At 39.3% G+C, this 20482-nt stretch overlaps 1 protein-coding gene across 6 annotated transcripts in view; it reads left to right on the top strand.

Moving 5' to 3' along the window:
* The window catches only part of CDK13 (cyclin dependent kinase 13), a 45892-nt gene extending 27548 nt beyond the window's left edge, over positions 1 to 18344 (top strand). The window contains exons 6-14 of one of the 6 annotated variants that reach the window (XM_057431638.1): positions 1545 to 1734; positions 4058 to 4114; positions 6844 to 6945; positions 7065 to 7142; positions 8972 to 9088; positions 10021 to 10152; positions 12420 to 12571; positions 15475 to 15855; positions 16917 to 18344. In XM_057431638.1, coding sequence (XP_057287621.1) covers positions 1545 to 1734; positions 4058 to 4114; positions 6844 to 6945; positions 7065 to 7142; positions 8972 to 9088; positions 10021 to 10152; positions 12420 to 12571; positions 15475 to 15855; positions 16917 to 17773 — 2066 coding nt within the window. In that variant the 3' untranslated portion in view covers positions 17774 to 18344. Of the gene's footprint in view, positions 1 to 1544; positions 1735 to 4057; positions 4115 to 6843; positions 6946 to 7064; positions 7143 to 8971; positions 9089 to 10020; positions 10153 to 12419; positions 12626 to 15294; positions 15856 to 16916 lie in introns of all 6 variants that reach the window. The other 5 variants (XM_057431637.1, XM_057431634.1, XM_057431636.1 and 2 more) reach the window with 5 other exon arrangements.
* The last annotated feature ends 2138 nt before the right edge of the window (positions 18345 to 20482 follow it).

Here is a 20482-nt window from a genome sequence, read left to right as displayed (position 1 = left end):
GTAGACCTTTGCCGGTTACCTTGATTTAAAAGACCAAGATGAGGAGACTCAGTGCTTTTCCCATACTGAACTGGTGAGCTGCATTGGTGAACTCAGTTATGCACATAGTAACATGGCAGACCTTTGGTTCTTTATGGCTGTTAATACTTCCTGCTTTCCTTTTGAAGTCATTTACCTCCTGCTCCACATCCTCTGTTCACACTGATGGATATTTTATGATCAGTGTTTTGCTTCCTCCTTATAACATACAACACGCAATGGGACAAAAGGACCTCAATTAAAAACAGTGAACTCAGAGTGTCCTATGCAATGGCCTGTAGTTTAGCTGGTCTACACTGATCTTTGTTACAAGTTTAACACTTTATGAGTGATCTTTTCTCTTTTCGTTAAAAAGCAGATGAATTTGATGCCCTTTCTTCCCTTTTCAGCTACTGTGCAAGAAAACAAGTCAGTTCACTAGAATCCAGCTTTTGCATTTGTGTGTGTGTATGTTCTGGCAAGCTAACTTCTCATTACTGCTCCTAGACTTTCGCTAGCTTTTGAGTTAAAACTTTCTATTTAGGAACCAGAACCTGTAATGAGTTCTTGTTGGGCAGAAGCTATTTGTACTTTAGAGTGGTGGCTTTGAAATCTCTTTGGGGAAAGGCTTTTGAAAATGGAAGGTAGACAGACCCACTTGAAAGTTGTCTGCGTTGCCACTAGTGCTCTCTGCAAGGGACTGCAGTGTCTTCTCTGCCCCAGAGTTAAGAAGGGGAAAAATGATGTACTGGAAGTGGGTGTGCTGGAGATCGGTTATTGCTGCTTCTGAAGCATTGAGCACTTTGCTGCTTTAAGATTGGTTATTGCTGCCTCTGAAGCACTCAGCACTTTTCCTCTTGAAGAATACTTATATATATATCAAAGAGTCTTGGCTTTAATAGCTTTATTTGTGGAATTACACAGGCTAATGTGAGGTAAGACCAGACTGCATTATGCTTAGTGTATGTATCTGGCAACTTGCAGTATGAACTGTCTCTTTGCAGAGCTGCTGTTGCTAGTAGGTTAGTTCTGCTTTCTCATTTTGACTTACCGGTATTATTGGTCTGAGAAGGGCAGGCTTATTTTTGGCCCACTTCCACACTGGAAGCTTAAAGTCAGTCACTGAATCATGACAGATGAACTAATGCTGTACATACTTTGTTTCTAAATTTCTCCCCAAGCTTAATTTTTCCTTTTTCCAAGTTAATTTTTCCTTATCTAAAATGGGTGGAGATTGAGAGCCATGAAAGAGTGCATGTCCATCTAGATTAAGGCACCATGCTGGTAGGGTTGTATTTGTTTTCACAAACATTTGACCAGCGTAGCTGCTCACATGGAAGAGCAATTTGCTGCACTATGTTTTATTGTAATTACTGGACATGAGGCCAGCTATAAATATTGCAGAAAATGGGAACAGTTGTGAGAAAAATAGTTTAAACTTTGAAAAGTAGGGAGCAGCAATGTTTTGAACTGCCGTTAAATCAATTTCTCTCCGTTTCTCTTGCCTTTTCTCTTTCTTTTCCTAGGTGCATTTTACCTGGTATTTGAGTACATGGACCATGACTTGATGGGACTGCTGGAATCTGGTTTGGTTCATTTTAATGAAAACCATATTAAATCTTTTATGAGACAGCTGATGGAGGGCTTGGCCTATTGCCATAAGAAGAACTTTTTGCACAGAGATATCAAATGTTCAAATATTCTACTAAATAATAGGTATGGATATTACTTAAAGTTTGTAAAACCAGAAATAAATTGTATGTTAACAACTCTTAACTCTTTCTTTTCATCTTTACAGTTCACCTGCTTTGTCACTAACTTTTTTTTTTTTTAAGATGGCCTAGTTGCTTTAAAATCAGTTGTGAAATACTAATCTGGTAACACCACTGCTCAACATGGGATCCTGTAATTGTTAAACTTCTGCGTGTTAAAACAGCAGGATTAAAACTTCAGTCTTTTAGGTCAGAGTATGGGGGAAAGTTACCGGAGTTCAAATACATTAAATCAGAATTTTAGGACATAAGTGTTCGACATGTTATCGTTCTTGCCATTTCATTTTAAGATGAAGCGTGGCTAGCGTGGTTCTTCATAACATAATTCTGAGGTCCTTGTCTTCATCAGTCAGGATAATGCTTTAAAACAGTATTTATCAGGTGTGTTCAGACATGCTTTGGCTTGCAGTTACAGCCATAATCAAACAGAGATGAATTGGTTTCTTCCTTCTTTAACCACTTGTAATTGCAAGTCTTATTAGTGATCATGCTTTTGTTCAGTGTGCAGCAGCAGCGAATTAAAAGCTTGTGTGAAGATAGTGGAAGGCTTCGGTACGGAAACACTGTTCATGAAATCCAGTGGTAATAAAACCCGGGAGCAACTGTAAAAGTTAGGCTTACAACAGCAAAAAAGACCATCTTTACAGAGCGGGTAGTCAGCTTCTGGAAGTTGTTGTCAGGGCAGGTTTTCCTGGCTAGTGTCAGGAGAGTCAAAAGGATGGGATGCATTCATGGATTAGTAACACCTGCTAAAGGGAATAGATAGGAATATGTATTTTAGGATCTTTAACACAGTGATTGTGTGTAATGTTAGTACAAGGAAAATGAGGCCCAAAGTGAGCAGGTTCACATGTTCTCCCTAAAAGTCTGCTGCTGCTGGAAGCAAACTGTTGGGCAAGAAGGATCAAGGGTGTCTCTTCCTCATCTTGCTTGAGTGGTGGTGTCTCCATGCACCTTTGGGAACTCAGAAGCCGAGGTGTAAACTGACAGGGAGTGTCTTATTATAGAGGTGGAGCTTTCTGTTTTAGTGTGCTCTCTCCAATCCAGGATCCAGAGGTTTTTCCCCTAGAATATTCTTTGAGGATCCTTAGATGTTTCAGCTGGAAGAAGAAAAAGTTAATAGTTGATGACAATAATTTTAAGCCGGTATTTCTGAAATCTCACTACCAGTTACAGCCTGAAGCCAAATGCATGGATTATGTATCTTTTAGATACACAACTAAATGTCTTTGCTCAAAAATTCATTGATCTTCCACAGATATGCTGTCCGAAGAACAAGCATGTGAATTTGAGGGGAACATTTCTTCGTTTATGGGGATTCTTTCAAGTGTTACAACAATTCTAAGCACAAATCTGAGGGGAAAAATGGAATGGAAAATGTAACCTATATAAATGACCTAAATAAAATATATTTTATTATCACAAAATGGTGATTCTTACGTCAGGAAGTCTTGCCTTAATTTGATGAAATAAAATCTATTTGAAAGTGAGGTTTGCATGTATTTAAAAGTGATGGGAGTTTTAAAAGCTTGTAAGTACCGAAAACCAAACCCTGCCCCTGTAACATTTTAACATTCATTTCATGTATTACAGAAGCTTGCATATAGCTTTCTGTTTAAATCATCTAGACTTCAGAGGTGGTGGGGACTACAGGCCACGGAGCAGTGCCTTATAGCTGTGGAAATTGCCAGGCAAGAGCTCTGGATCTTCTACTCTTCCCCTTATATGTGGGAAAACTCAAGAAGGGGTTAGAGGTTGTGTCATTCAGCAAGCTGGCTGCTGGCAAAACTAGAAGCCCTTATCTGGTCGTTCACCCTCATTTAAAGGCCGTATTTAAACTTCACAAGAGCAGAACAGGACTTTGACAGCTTCCTAGAAGGAAGTATAGCTACTGATGGTTGTTGTATGAATGCTTATGCTAGCAGTAAGGGATGAGAAAATAGCAGTTTCCTCCCTCATTTTTTTTTTTTCCTGTGCAGTTACTGATTTGAGTACTTTACAGCATACACCTAATTTTTTTACTAAGATCCAGTGATATAAATGCCATTTGATGAGCATACCTAATTTTGCTTACTTGTCTTTGCTATTCAGTAGGCTGGTGTATTTGTTTACTGAAGAGATGCATAGATTGTAAGGCATTGCCTCCTCATAAGTGTGATTTGGTGAAGACCAGTTGCAGCTGCCTCAATCTCAGACTTCACCTGATTTTGGGGCAGGAAATCTTCAAGAGGATTAACCACTAAATAATTCTTTGCTTTTTCCACCAGAGGGCAGATAAAGCTTGCAGATTTTGGGCTTGCTCGGCTGTACAACTCTGAAGAAAGGTAAGATAAAACTATACCATGAAAAAGCATTTAGAAGTTTAATGTTTTTTGCATAACTCTTACGTATTACAAGGGCCAGAGAAGAAGACTGTTGTTTAGAGCACATACTGTACTGCTTAGGACATGTTGTCTTGCACTGCATAAAACCACAGAACTCTCTGTGCAAGTGTATTGCTTTTCCAAGTGTTCTGGATAAATAACTGTAGAGAGTGGCCTTCTATTAATTAGAAATGAAGAGTTGAAGTCCAAAGTAGGTTGCATCAATATGTAGGTTTTTACTGTTAGTTTCTGGTCCTGTAAACCTAAAGGGTATTCTTTCTGTTAGTATATCTAGGCAAAGTTGATTTAGGGAAAGCCAGATTCTTTGGCTGGCACAGATTGGTACACAGTGTCTTTTCAATAAGCATTACTTTTGTGTAAGATTTAACCTTACGTTTGAAGAGGTTCATTGTATTCTTTAGGCAGCCAGTGCTGTTGAATCTGCTGGAGAGATACAAATTGAAATAAAAGTTATTCTGAAACCACATGTGACTTGTGCTTCTGTTGTTCTTGGCTTCGTTATGCCTGTACTCCAGGAAACAGGTGCACAGATTTTATGATTAAGTAGTGAAGTATTCATATTATAATGACATGTGTTTGTCATGTGGAACTGGATTTTAAAAATTGAGGCTGAATGTCCATTACGCTTAGTGTGTTCATCAGGTGGTTGGATATACCAAGATCAGCTTCCTGAGCTTACTTTGATTTCTGCACGCCTTATTTGGGAAATAATATCCATAATGTTAGCTTTATGAGTTTATGGTGTTCTTAGAGAGCTCTGAGCTTGTTGTTGAACCTGATAGCATCAGATTCGTTGTCTTCTGAGCTGGTATTTCCAGAACATATGCTGAAGTACAGATACTAAAACTGTTGAGTACTGTAGCAGGGTAAGATAATCTTAAGCAGCTGCCTGGTAATTAACTGTTGTTTCAAATGTACTTATAATAAAAGAGATTGATGCCATCCTACCTTCTTACTTTAAAGTGCACCAAACTGACCTTTTTGTTTTTCCTGTGGTTTACATGGTGGATTGTTTGGTTTGAGGTTTTTTTCTTTTAACGTTTGCTTTTAAATTGAATTTAAATTTTGCTTGTGAAACTATGCATTAAGAATTGAATGATGGAGATTTCACTAGCTTTATAGTGCAAATAACAGATTTTACTATATATCAAACAGCAACATTTATTACGCTATTATAAATGAACCCAAGATTAAAAAGCAATTATGCTAGTTAATAGTTGAACTTGGGAGGATAATTAGAATCCCATTAGTGGATTTTTGACAGTTCTTTGTCATTCATTTTGCTTCCAAGTAGATTCTGACCTGCAGTAAGGCATAATTAATTTATACCAAGAAGCGTGTAAAGGCTGCTGCTTTAAATTCGTGTATTTTACATTTAGTTTAATGCTATTTAGACTTATGTACTTTTCAAAAGGGTGCAAAATTTAGTAGGAGCATAATGGGGAGGAAATAAAAAACTAATTTTAAGTAAGTTCCCATTGGTTGCTGTAGTTGTGTTCCTTTAAATGTTACTCTGGTGGATTTAATATGTTTGGAGTAGGATATATGACAGATTGTGTAAGAAAACATCTGTTCAAATAAAAAGCACCATATTCTAATATATGAGTGGTATATCTGTAGAAAAAGTCCATACCATATAAACATTTCATAGAGGAATGCTTGCTTCGGAGATAAATATGATAAATTACAGGATTGTTTCCAGAAACGTACTACATCTTAAAAATGAATTGGGCACTTTCTGGATGAAAAAAAGACTCGGGTGGTTTTGCAGAACTGATAGCTGTTCCACTGAGTGTGCTATAAAACCTTGTTAGGCTTTATGCTATAGTTGTTCAAACTCCATACTTAATGTTACCTGCTTTCTATGTGGAGTTACCTTCTGTTTGTAAGGGTGAATTATTAAAACTGAAAGAATGTAGGATCGCTTTTAAGACACTGTTGTTGAAACAAAACCAAAACCTAACATCTGTTTTCTGCCTTCCTTTCTGAACTGTTGATGCTGTATCTCAGCCTGTCCACAAACAATGTGTGCCTAAGATAGTGGAAATCCTTGCTTTAGTGTGAGAATGAAAAGGATTATTCCCAGTGACCGAAACTTCTGGTTAGAGCTGTAGAGAATTAAAGAAGATGTAAAATACAGGAAGATATTGGAAGTGTTCCAGGCTTTGGAATCAAAATTGTTGAAGGATGTAGTTCAAGAAGAAGGCTTTGTCTCTTTTGCATCTACTTACAGAGGAAAAAGTGAAGTGACTTTTTTTTTTCTCCTTCTTTTCGAAATGCTTATAGAGGTCCTGAATTATCTATGCTAATAGTTAGTAATTGCCCAGAAATTAATGGTTTTATCCAAGCAGGTTCTTTCCTGAAGTGATAGCCATGTAATAAATATAAAGTATTGCTGTCTGAATAATAATTGTGATACAGAATTCACGTAGCATCGAGATGGCTATGTGATTGTTATTTATATCTTCAGCCTGTCCTTTTATAGCTGTGATCAGACGTTGTTGTTTGCTTTTTGTGCACTTGCAGCTTTGCAGGACTAAAGTTATGAAAAGGGGAGTGGAAGATTATACTGCTCTCAAACAGCATTAGAGAAGTCCTCAAAGCATCACTTTTTCAGAAATGAGATCGTAGTAAAATGATAGTCCTCTCTTTTTTCCTCCCCCCAACAGCCGACCATACACCAACAAAGTTATTACGCTGTGGTATCGGCCTCCTGAACTTCTGCTGGGAGAAGAAAGATACACACCAGCTATCGATGTCTGGAGCTGTGGGTAAGAGTTTGGTACAGAAGTGTGGCAACCGTAAAACCAAGCCAAAAATAAATCTTCAGTGTTTCTGGCACTTTATACTGAAAGCCATAATGATGGAATTGTGCAAAACTGTTTTACAGCTGCATCCTGGGTGAACTTTTTACAAAAAAGCCAATATTTCAAGCAAATCAAGAACTTGCTCAACTGGAACTTATAAGGTAACTTGTAACCGTTACTACACAGTAGGATCCTCATAAAGTGTTGGGTTTCTTTTGTTAGTGTTAAAATCAGAGATAGCGCACTGCAAACAGTTACAAGTTCTCAGTTACTGCTCTGACCAACTTCTAAAGGTTTTGAGTGGTGTATAAACTAAGTGACTGTATCTCAGACCTGGAGAAGGTGGTTTTCTGTGTGTTCTGTGGTCCTAGCAGTGTGCAGTGGAACAGTAATAGGTTTTTTTCTTGTAGAGCAGCTGGAGTTACCTCTTACTGAAGTTGTAAATAGCCATTAGTTTTAAGATGACAATACAACGTCCTTACAACAAATCAAAATGGAAACATGGGCAGTAATAACTGGGATTTGGGAGGAGTAGGTACTTGGTGTGCTATTGGCCTTGAGTTCTTGTTCAAGCCTTCCACTTACACACCTGGGCTTTATTATTTTTGTGGGAATATTTCTGTTCCCTTGCAAACTGCCAGACACTTTATGGAGATGAAATTTCTGTTTCTTCCTCAATCTCAAGAAATCATACAATGGTACATATATAACTCAGTGGAACCAGAACATCTTTACTTTTTTTAACCCTTTATGCAGCAAACAAAAATTGCTCTTGATTCTGGTATCATAATTGACCTCATAAGTGAGGACAGGTCCTCTCCTAGAAACAAGGGGAAAAGAGGGCGAGTCCTACATAACTGTCCTTGCAGAACCTGAGTAGTAAATGGTCAACACTATTTTTAAAATGAAAGTAATAACAAACTTTAAGTTATATACGGAGATGTTTTTCAAACCAAATTGAACAGTAGCATGTTGCTGTGTGGTGTGGTATTTGCTGGCCTGGAAAAATGTAGGGTTTTAGGAGGTTTTTAGCAGTCATTCTCAGTGTAAGGAGAACTCGTGAGCTGGGGAGTTTTTGCTTTTGAGCACTAGATGGCATTGAAGCATATCACAGTGCAGTCATTTGGAGCTTTTTGTGCTTGTACCTCTCGTACAGCAAACTTAAAGCTTTGTGATTTCCTTCTCCTGCTGGAAGCACCCATTTGTAGTTCATTTTTCTTCCGTATTGATGCTGTGCGTATTTGGCTGTTTAATATATCAATTTTATCAACTTACCATCATCAGGTTACAGTCAACAGTTCTACATTTATCCTGTGTATCTGTAATGTGCACTGATAGAGCTGAAGTAAATTCTGATAGGAAAAGACAGATTTATTTGTTTCTTATTTTCCCCTCCTGAAAGTTGCATATCTCAACCAGTGTAAAGTCAGATTGGTTTGCATAGCATTTGGGGCATAACTAAGAGATTATTGGGTTTCTTACAGTAACTGCTTAAATCTAATAAATGGGAGGGGTGAGCTAGGGAAATGGATTTGCAAGTTGTCCTTTTATGAATGTGTGAAACCTTGCAAAATGCCTCCTTAGTTCTGCTCAGAAGTTGGTCAGCCTGTGCTTAACCGTCTTCAGTTGGACAAAATGGCTTGGGCAGGAATAAGACTGAGCAACTCATTTGTGGAGATAGATGAGGCTTGAGACGTAAACCTGAAGTAAAAAATACACAGGTTTTCTAGTGATCGAATCTTGTTTCTGCCCTTAGGCCCTCCTGAGGTTTCTCCCCCTCACGTCTTCAATGTCAACTAAAGTCCCTGAAAAGTGCTTTTTCGAACATTTAGTGTATCTTTCTTCACTGGCATTGGGAGCTAGGGACATAAAAGAGCCTGGACATTAAAATATATTGCTATATTCACTGTACGTGCATGAATAAAATGACAGCTGTGCTTGCTTGAGGTTTTGGATCTCATACCCTTTCTCCCCCCTTCTTTTCATACAGCCGAATTTGCGGGAGTCCTTGTCCAGCAGTGTGGCCTGATGTCATAAAATTAGCTTATTTCAACACAATGAAACCAAAGAAGCAGTATCGCCGAAAGCTGAGGGAAGAGTTTGCTTTGTAAGGATGAAGAATAAGTTTAGTCAACTGTAATAGCGTTAAGTACTCCTGGAGACTTTATGAAGTTTCACTGTTTTCTGGAGAATGAATATAGATTAAGTGGCAAGAAAAATGTTTTTAGGTTCTTATCCTTCCCATGATACAGATACAGAGAGCTTATATTAACCCTTACTTAATAGAAGCTTCAAGAAGAGGGAAGAAGGCCCTAAAATTTCAACCACCTGTCAGCTTTTTCCTAAGGAAGCATTTGTTTTCCATGATTGGTACACCTGCTTGTTGTCCCGGTCCAAAAAAAACAGCTCAGAGTACTTAATTGTTCTTTATTAGGACAACTGGCTTGGGCTAACTATGTAGTCTGGTTAACATTACAGTCTTTTGGGTCATAAATTCATTCAGCACCAAGGAGTTATCTGAATCCTGTATTCTGAAGTACTACCACTGGACTACTTTTGTGCAAAGATCACACGTGAAAGTTATGGAAAACAGCTGTAAGCTTATTTTAAAGGGTTTGCTTCCCTCCTTCAGTTACTGGGGGTTGTTTCAGGAGAAATGTATCATCTTGTTTGTACTAATGAGGCTTGTATCTTCGAAGCAGTAGAATTGTTGTCCTTGGACTAGTCAAAACTGCAACTCTCTGGGTGCTAAATTCCAAAGTGTAAAGTAACAATATAGTCTTGCCTTAGAAAGGTGGGGGGTTATAAGGATGGTGTTTCAAGCAATTAACGCAAATCAAAGCTTTGGTTATATGTGTGCATGGGTAATAAAAGGTGAAGTTTATCTCTGCCTCTTACTACCAAGCTCCAGTTGTGATTGGGTTTTGCTAGGATATGAGTTATCTGAGGACTTACTGCTCAGTTATGTTGGAAGAGTTACTTGCACAGAGTGATTCAAAATAAAAATACCCTGCTTTTCTCTGTTTTGCTCTTTTGTAGCATCCCACCAGCTGCATTAGACTTATTTGATTACATGCTTGCCCTGGATCCCAGCAAGCGCTGCACAGCTGAACAAGCTCTTCAGTGTGAGTTTCTGCGAGATGTGGAACCATCTAAAATGCCTCCTCCAGAGTAAGTGATTTCCTTTGGTAAAGGCTCTTACCTGTACAAAACGTGAACGTGCACTCATTTCATTGAGGTCATTGTGTTTCAGGTAAAGTAGGAGGTGGCAGAACAGAACTGTTGATAGATACAGTTGTTTAATGGTGATTCTGCACTAAAACGTTTGTGTAGCTGAATTACTTTTACACCATGATAGCAGTGGTTGTGAGGATCTGAGAACTGTTTCATCTGTTACTCCTAGAACTAGTTACTGAGTACCTTTACAAAAATACTTTTACATGAATGTTTCTAATGTCAAAAAAACATAATTTCTCTGGTGTCTCTGTTTATCAGTGTCTGCTTTTTCCGAGGGTTTTGAGGTCCTCCATGGATCTGAATTGCTGCCTTTGATGGTAGAATGACACTGGGTATAGAATTCTACAAAGGCACCAGAGAGTTAAAATGGAATACCATAAATAGTTTCCTGTGCCAGATAAGATTCTTAGTTTTACAGGCAGGAGTGGTGAATACTTTGTGCAGGGTTTTTCCTGCGGGTTTCTCCAAGAGGAAGTGTATTGCAATTTCCAGTAGGGTTTTTGCAGTGACTTAATTGTCATTTTAATCACTACAAATCATACTGGAACAGGCGCCAAGAAGAACAATGAAAAAGTATTACAGGATCTGCTGATTACATTCTTCCCTCAAGATAGCTGTCAGAACACAGAACGTGTAGTGTTGCTTGAGTAAATCGTGCCTTCAAGGCAGGCTGTACCTGACTTCTTTTTAATTAGCTACCAACTGAGAAAAATGTTTGAATTTTATCTAAAAATTTTATTAAAAATCTCTTGGGACTTACCTATTACATACACATGGTTGTTACTAATGCTCCTGATACATGAAGAGGTTTCATTGTCTGAACATGATGATTATTTTATGTATTATATTGCTGTTTGAGTATCAGTAATCGGCAATTTTAGGCTTTTCACTAAAATCTCAGAACCACTTGTATGGTATGTTGCTAATGTGCTTTTAAAAGTAAGTGAACAGGAAGAAATTAGGGGTTTTTCATGAGCTCTATAGTGAGTGTATCCATTATAGGAGGTGATACATGGAAATTGAAAACAAGTCATTGGTGTCCTTTTAAAGATTAAGAAGAACCACAGGTCTGGCAGAGGATGCACAGGAAAGTGTGAACTGTTCTCCTGGAAAAGGAATGTTCTCCTTTGGGAAGAAACAGCTGAAAAGAAAGTGGCAGTCCTGGTTGCAAGGACTGTAAGATACATTCTTCACAATGAGTTCTTGCTTGCTTCCAGTTGGTTTTGACTAAGTACTTGGCAGGTCTTTGACCTGGTATGCAGAGGGAAACAATAAAGGAAGCAGTTGTCCTAATTGCCTTTCCTTGAGGCATCTGTCCCCTCATTTGTCATCTGTCACCTGTCACCTAATTTTTCCATATTCCTTCCTAGGTGAGGGAAGTGATCAGACAGTTACTGATACATAATAGGAAAACAGAGGGCACTATTTTTACTGCCCCAGTGTTTGTTATCTATGGGACGGGTCTCTGTTCCTTAGGAAATCAGGATTGAGATGCCTGCAGGGAACTATAATGGAACAATAGAACTGGTGACAGATGAGTTCCTTAGATTTTTGTCTCTGCCTTTATCCTGTCTTTTAAAGGACTGGAATATCCCATGTTGTTCCTAGTATCTGAGCTTTGCTAGTTGTAAATGCTGTTTATTCATGCTACTTACTCTTGAAACCTTTTTCCCTTCCCTTCCACTCACTGTCTTGGTTGTCTGTGCTGTACAACTAGATGGCCATGTCTGTTACTGCAGGTAATACTGGAACTCATGAGGCACTAGTACTTTTACAAGTAGTCAAAAGGAATGGGTCACCCATACCCTGAAAAAAAGCATTTTCATATTCATATTAGTCTGTTATCTGTTACTCTGCAAATTCTGTTTCAAAGCAAGTGTGCAGCATTGATGTTGGAAGTCTTGAATTACACAAATAACTAGGCTTTTCGTAAGTGCGAATGCAAGAAAACGACATTGGTTCTGATTTCAAGATACGTGTTCCCCTTTTCTGCCAGAGGGATCTGTGCTTCTGAAATAGGCAGTCCGTGCAGCCAGAAAAAACAAGTCTGAGATTTTGCTGGCTTTGAGTGTTTTCTCATGTGCCTGAATTCGGTAGATCAATCTTTCACAAGTTACTTTATGTATACCTTGAGTATTTATTTTACCAACATGGTTAAAAACGTCTGTGATAAAACTGATTATTTCTAATCCTTCTTTCAGCCTTCCTTTGTGGCAAGATTGCCATGAGCTTTGGAGTAAGAAGCGCAGAAGACAGAAGCAGATGGGCATGACTGATGACTCAACAGCAGCTAAAGTCCCTAGGAAGGATCTGTCTCTCGGCATGGATGAGAGCAGAACCAACACCCCACAAGGCATGCAAACTTCTTCCCAACTCAAAACTCAGGGCAACTCTAGTGTAGCACTTGGTCAGTAATATTTTCAGTTCTTATAATTACCTTCTACTTGGATTGCACCTCTAGAAATCTTAGATGTTGTGTTCAGAGTACTGACGTCCCCTGGATTCTTGAGGGAGGAGCAGTATTGTAAGTTAAATCTTTGTTACGAAAGATTTACCTTTGCTTTTGGAAACTAGGTGTTCCTTTTAAGTTATTTTTGCAATCTGGTCAGAGCAACTACTTTGCTCTATATTTTGAGAGAATTTTATCTCTTGCTTATCTGTAATTCTTCACTAATCCCACAAGCCAGCTGCTGCTCTAAATTCCTTGCAGTCTCCATAGATTGGAGGAGCTTTACTTGGTACTGATAAACTGACCAGAAGGCAGATTTTTGGGACAATCATAATTTCAGATGAAATAGATGCCCTTTGCGTGTTACGTTACTCTTGGCTTTCCAAGTTGGGGCTGAACCGAGTTGTAAGGAAATAAACATAAACCTCCAACCCAAAACGTGGTATAACAAGAAGTAGCTACCTGTGTAGATTGCACAACTGTTAATTCTGAAACTTAACCAAAGGATCTTGCTTGAGACCAGTTTTATGAATATAATATGAAAAGTAATGGTTTCCTGTGTGGACACCATTTGAGATTCTTAGTAGCTCATGATAGTTCCTTCATAATATGTAGAAATACACAGACTAACAAAACCTAACTGAATAGCCAATAAGGGTAATTTAGACCATCTCTGATTGTGCAAAGTGACCTTAAACGCCATGGTGCTGATACAGGAACGAAAGAAACACAATAAATGCATGCACGGAGCCTTAATGTTCTTTGATACTAACCATCTTGAATCAACTTTTCATTTAACAGTAGAGCAGAGCTCTAAATACTCTGTGCAGAGACATATAGAAAATAATATCTTTTGATCATATTTTACTGCAATTTATTGCCTCTTGCTCCTGTTCATCCTGTTTCGCACCATAAGCCAGCTGTGAGCTTCTGCCACCCCGTATGTTTGGCTTAAAGTTTTGGCAGCATTTTCAAGCATGACTTTCTGTAGCCCTTAATATTTTTCCCCCCACAAATGAAATCTGTATAGAAGTTAAAGGATAATATTTATTTTCTTTGTACTTCTTATAACAGGTGGCCTGATGAGAGACTACTATTAGTCATTAATACTAGCTATGTAACTAAACAGAGAAGGAATCGTTCAGACCTATACTGCTATTTGCCCATATGCACATAAAGAAATATATCTAGGTAGAAAAGAAGGCAGTTTAATTTTTGAGAGAGTTTAGACAATTTAGCATAGAGGTGTCTTCTGTGCTAAGCAAAACACTTGTGAAACCCATAACTAGGTAATATTAGATAATATCAATAAGGCACACTAAAAAAGTCCATGTACAAGCGCATGCTTGAAAAACTGTTGCACCCCAAAATAAGAGGTTAAAAACCACCCTGAATCAGCTGCTAAATGTTCTTATTCACAAGTGGGACCCCTGGTGATTGCATCTTAAAATTTAACAGGAGCTATGAGAGCTCAGTAATTCTGTTCTGATAGAAACTGCCAGATTTCCCAGGACACAGTTTGCTCTTGGAATGGGCTTGAAACTAACCAAAGAGTATGGTTAGGATAGGTGTATATAGGTAGGTTAGTTTCCCTGTTTTGGCATCTTTCTGCTGAATTTTCGCTGAGATCCTGAGAAGAGTGTGAGTGGTGAGCAGACTGTCCTCAGACGTTACAAAATCCACTGTTAAACGTGACATCTGAGTGAGAGCCAGCAGTACAAGGCCTTAGAAATTTTCTATGTATTGCCAAAGAGATGATTTTATATATATAAATATATATAACAGAAATATATATTATAATATAAATATATATAAATATATAAATATGAAATCATTGAAGTCCCTGGACCCTGCCTGAATAGGGTTCCAAGTTCTTGTATCTTGGTGCACATCCACAAGTAGGGTAATGGGTTTTTGGTTTTGTAGCATTTTCCAGCTGTCCTGCTCTTAGTCTTGCAAGGCAAATACTTAACTTTTTTGTGTCTGTAACTGTTCATGCTTTGAATCTGCTATGAGTTAATACATTGGTGAATTAGCCGAATCAGGGATAGAAGAGGACAGAATGTGTAGCATTTTCCTGCTACTGGGTGATTGATGACTTGTCCTTCAAACTAAGCACTTGCTTTTGCATTTATGCTTGCTATCTTCTGCGTCACCTAGAGCCTGGTCACTTGAGCAGGTGTTAGAATCCAGATGCTGAATTAGAACAGGCCAAAATATGACTGGAAATGCATTTTGCAGATGGCCGCTTTTTAACAGAGGGATGTGATATGTCAAAGATAGGGAATTTTGCGGGAATTGGAAATCTTACAGCTGCCTAAAGCAGGTGGCCTTAAGCCCCAGCTTAGTTGTGTTGTGTTGTGGAAAACTGAGCTCCAGCTTGATATTTCTCATCTGTCCAAGTGTGTGTGCATACCCCTTGGAAGTCACTTTCTTTATGTTGGATCTTCCCATTCCATTTCCTATAGGTACTCCCCCAGAGGCAGTTAATATGTAAAAGCATTCTATTCCTGTGTTGTCCAAACTCATGCTTTGCCAGTTCATGTCAGCCATGCTAGATTAGTCTTTTGAGTTTCTGAAATATGCCAGTTCTAAATAATACTTAAAACCACCTTTTTTGTCTTTAGCTAAAACAAGCACTGGACAGCAGTTAAACCAGAATGAAGTGGCAATCCTGCTAAACCTGCTACAGTCTAAAACAAGTGTTAGTTTGGCACAGTTTGCCCAAGTGTTGAATATTAAGGTAAACCCAGAGACTCAGCAGCAACTAAATAAAATAAATCTTCCTGCTGGAATTTTGTCAGCAGGTGAAAAACAGTCAGAACAGCAGCAGCAGCCACCGCCGCCACCACCACCGCCACCAGAGCAGGAGCCTCTCAAACAGCCGACGGTCACCCAGCCTCCTGTACCGCCTGCTCAGCTGAATCAGCCTAAAGTTGAGACTGATGCTGCCCAGGCAGCTGTGCAGAGTGCATTTGCTGTTCTGTTGTCTCAGTTAATAAAGGCTCAGCAAACAAAACAAAAAGATTTTGTGTTGGAGGAGAAGGAAAACGGATCAGGAAATGAAATGTCGTTACCACTCAGGCAGCCTCCAGAGCCTACCACTCCTGTGTCTGTCAGCCGGGAGGACGTGGAATCTCCAGCACCCAGCTACCCACATCTGATCAAGTCGTTATATACATCTGCAGGTACTGAAGGTCTTTATTGCTAACTGGCAGATACCTTGAACAGTGGGAAATGTCATGATTTGGGGATAAAGAGTTAACATGTTAACCATATGAGTTGGTGTGAGTGTGGGAGAGCTGATTCAGTTGGTTTTGTCACTCTTTACATATGGATCATAGAAACTTGTGTTTCACTGTAGCAGGTACCATGCAGACAGAGCAAAAGATGATCCCTACTCTAAGAGATACAGAAGTGCTGGTAGTATTTCTGATGAAGCAGTTACACTGATCACTACTCTGGAGGTTTGAGGTTTTGTTAGTGGTGTTTGTGGTACAGAACACAGTCTTCTCTAGGAATTTCATAGATGGAATTTGCTAATTTTGACTGTGTTTAGGTAAAGCCTATTTTAGGGAGAGGCTGTTTTAATTTTGTTCTTAATGCTGACCAGAGCAAGTTCTCAGTGTCAGATTCTGTAGGAGATTACTCCTGTCGCTCTAACACGCATGACTGAAGGTTACCACTTTGGTATATTAGTGGCTTCCTTAGTCATCTCAAAGTTTAGAGTTCTCTGTTGACCTGTCTGGGTTCCTATTTCAGTTTCACTATATGTTGATTTATGTATTGCTCTGGGGTGGTTGGAGCTGTTGAAAGCACTCTGAAGTGTTTTAGGGCTTTTTTTTTTTTCCTTTGAGTGGCCTTTTGTCCCTCAAGACTTCTGTTCCTATCTGCAAATCTTTTGTTGACCCCCTCTTTGAATTTTCTAGTATTTATGTGTTTGTCAAGTTTTATTTGTGATTTTTTTGAGTGTGGTTTTTTTTTTTTTGTTTAAGGAGCTTGTGTCATTTTCCTTTAACTACTTGCCTGTTAATCTTACTTGGAGGAGAAACCTGCATCACCCTCCTGAGGCAAATGAGCTGTTGCCCTCCCTAAAATAATCTGACCACCTACCAATAGATTTAAACAATAAGTTGAATGAGAATTGACGTAACAAAACGTCTGCATCGTTTGAGGAAAGAGTCCTCTTCCTTCCTGGTATTGTTATTGTGTACTTTTATTCCAAAGCTTTTCTTTCTCATGTGCGTAGGTCAAGAGGATTTGGTTAGGCAACCTGAGATGAGGCTTCTAAACCGAACACCCGAACAAGAGCGCCCTCGGATCTTGCCTCCAGACCAGCGTCCCCCAGAGCCACCGGAGCCTCCGCCTCTCACTGATGAAGACCTTGATTATCGGACAGAGAACCAACATTTGCCTATAACTAACTCTTCAGGAACAGATCCTCACGCAGGAGTGAAAGCAGCCCTTCTGCAGCTGCTTGCTCAGCATCAAGCTCAGGCGACAACAGAGGAGCCAGTACAAACGAGCGTGGATTATCAGCCTAGGGAATCCTACGTACCAGGCCCAGACTACAAGGATAACTTTGGATCGTCTTCCTTCTCATCTGCCCATTATGGCAGTAGTGATGGAATCGGAAGCGGATCATCAGGAGCATTAGAAAGGAGGAGCTTCCTTGGAAACTCAGATATTCAGTCTTTGGATAACTACAGTACTGCTTCATCTCACTCTGGTGCTCCCCCTCCTCCGTCGGCCTTTTCAGAATCCTTTCCAGGCTCAGTAACTGGTTATGGAGACATTTACCTCAACGCTGGCCCCATGCTATTTAGTGGAGATAAAGACCATAGGTTTGAATACAGCCACGGCCCTATCCCTGTTCTGGGCAGCAACAGTGATGCTCCTGTGGGGCCAGAGAGCACGCACTCTTTGCCCACAAAGATGCATAACTATAGCTTTGGAAGTAACTTACAGGAAAACCCCGGTGGCATCGGCCACATGCATGGACAGACTTGGACTTCTCCTGCCCAAGGACCTGGCTATTCCCAAGGATACAGGGGACACATTAACACATCTGCAGTGAGAGGGCGAGGCAGAGGATTACCATATTGAGTATCTGTTTTTCCTCAGGCACATCATTTTTATCTGGAAAAACTTCCATGGTTTTAGTTTGGTTTTCGTTTATCTTGTTCCCTCGCTGCAGTTTAAAGCAGCAATTCAGCAGACTTGAATAACGTTAATTCAACAGCTTTATTTTTATGTGGAAAAGGGTCTTGCATACAGTAGGAAAAATGACAAACGCTTCAAACTCATGCTGTCTGAAACGTAGATAAATCGATTGTACATGTTCACAAACTCGCTCTGGATTTTATTTTGTATTTTGGCCGTTTTAAGTGGATGCTAAATTTAGGGACGTCAGCTTTTTATGGCACTCTTTCAGATCTTCTGAACTATGCACATTTGTGCTTTTTTTGTAAGTTTGGACCAACTTTTATGTAAAGAAAAAAAGGAAAAAAAAAATTTTACAACAATCAAAGCAGGGCACTGATTTCTTTGGTATTTTTCTTTTTACCGAGCTACCTTTAGTCAAAGGTCACTGTCAGTCTTTGCACTGCTTTCAGTGTTATTGTGGAAGGTGTACTTTGTGCTCATTTCAGAGAATAAACCACAACCTTTCTCTTGATGCAAAGTTTTATAAATATTTGGTCAATGTTCTCTTTTTTTTTTCTTTTAAGAAAAGAGAAAAAAAAAAAAGAATGGATGTTCTGGTAAAATGTTCTCTCCATCTCCCAGGCTTGTTTATACAAAAACTGTTTTACTTGAATGGTAAGTGCCTTAACATGGAAGCTTAAGGTCTGCAAACATTTGGAAGTACTTCATAGATCGATAATAAATTAATCCCTAAACCTCAGTAGTTAACATGGAAATTCAGATAATAATAGGCAACTGAAATAGGTCATAACTTTGTGCTGTTTACTTCAGGTGGGCCAGTTACTTAGAGACCTGATCCTTCCTTGATGAAGTATCGTTCCCAAATTGATCATCATGAGAAAACAGTGGAAGTGAGGAGAAGAATTGAGTGTAGTTTTTCCTCAGCTCCCTCCTGGAGTTGTAGTAAGTGTTTTAGTTCCTCTGCCAAATGAACTATACTTTGTATGTCCTTACCAAGTGATGAAATAGGGTTTTCTTTTCTCTTAAACGTCAACAGCAGTACCTTACTTTGTGTGAAGAGCTGACACTGTCGCCTTTTTCCCACAAATACTGCGTTTATAGGAAGTAACCAAAGGAAAAATGACCAGTATTTAACGCAACAGCAGAATGTTTTGACGCTAGTTCTGATCCTCTGTAAATTTGTGATTGTGCCAATTAATCGCTTTGATACCTGCCATTCCACAGAACATTTAAAGATTGGAATCGGGTCTCTCTGAACACCTGATCAAATGACTGTAGTTCAAACTCCTACCAAGAGCCACTCGTATTAATTACAACTTCCAGCCTGTTTTTCTTTTCCTTTGACAACAAGCGGTCTCTCTCCTGCAGAGAGGAGGTATGGTTATATTTTGCATGTACGTAAAAGAATGTTTTAAAGCCCATATTGGAAACAGTCTTCCAACTGATTATCCAGTTGACAAATCGGTACCTTATGTAACTGAGTGTTTAATTATTACTTTTAAGAAAGTAAAATTTCTACTTACACTATCACAAACGTAGTCTTGTCAGTGACTTTTTGGATTACTCAGAATAGAAGCCAAAGTTGTTGGTGTTTTGTTTTTGTTTTAGTTGAAAATCCTGGTTCATACATGGCTTAACTACCACTTTGTAGAGCATGGAGAAACTCCCTTCGCTAACTACGTAGCGTTTGAGGATCTGGCAAATGAGAAGTGGGGAGAGAGTCATGCTGCTTCCGACGGCCCTGTAAGTCTGGCAGTTGCTTTCACTAGACACAGTAGAAAATCCAGTGATCTGAAAATAAAAGCAGCCTGGTCATAAGCATTACGGATATGACCTGAGTAACCTGTGCTTAATTACAACAGAAGCTTCACATGTGAACTAGTTTTCCTTGAGTAAGGATACCCCCTGTAGCATTTTTCTGCCAGTAAGGTTTTAAAGGCAAACCCCATTAGTTTCATTTAGCTATGGACAGTGTCAGCTGAGGCTTTCTGTTTACAAACCTTAACAAAGCCAGTCCCACAGTAATGCACACAGATTGCTTTTTGTCAGAATGAAGCAAGACTGGCAGAGCTTTTAGGCAGTTGCTTTCACTAGAACCGTGCAGTCTGGTGTTACTTTCCTGCACTTCAGCTGTAACTGCAGGTGACAGTTGCCTAAAAAAAGCAGGTAAGTTCACATGGAAGGTGGATCTGAGAGGACTAAATGGTTTGATTTCCAATACAGAAATGCAAGGAAGACATCCTGCTGCTTCCCTTTCGGAGGTAAATTTTCAAGTCCTTTAGTTCACCTCATTTAATGCAGAGAAGTCAAGTCCCCTCTGCACATGTAAATGACAGTGCAGCTCCTTAGGGGCTCTGATCTTGCATCATTCCACCAAAATGGATTTCAGTCTTTGGCCGTGAAAAACCCCAACCAGAACAGCACGAGTAATCCTATGAGGAGATGCAATAGACAGCTGAACTTGCAGATGAATCAAAACCAGAACTGGCATGCTGTGGCAGCTGCATACTGCACAGTGACTTTTCCCCAAATTCAGTGTAAGGTTTACTACTAGCCTGTGACTTTGAACACTCCGTTTGACTGGGGCAACAGTGTTGGGATAATTTGGAGGGAAAGATCACGTATTTCCATGTGTGATAACTGATGAGA

The sequence above is a fragment of the Pezoporus wallicus genome, unplaced genomic scaffold (assembly GCF_028554395.1).
Source record: "Pezoporus wallicus isolate ANWC-B61680 ecotype Strahan unplaced genomic scaffold, APGP_CSIRO_Pwel_v1 scaffold_11491, whole genome shotgun sequence".
In the NCBI taxonomy this organism is placed as follows: Eukaryota; Metazoa; Chordata; class Aves; order Psittaciformes; family Psittacidae; genus Pezoporus; species Pezoporus wallicus.
The sequence above is the reverse complement of the archived record's forward strand: the minus strand, read 5'-3'. Positions and strand labels throughout refer to the sequence as shown.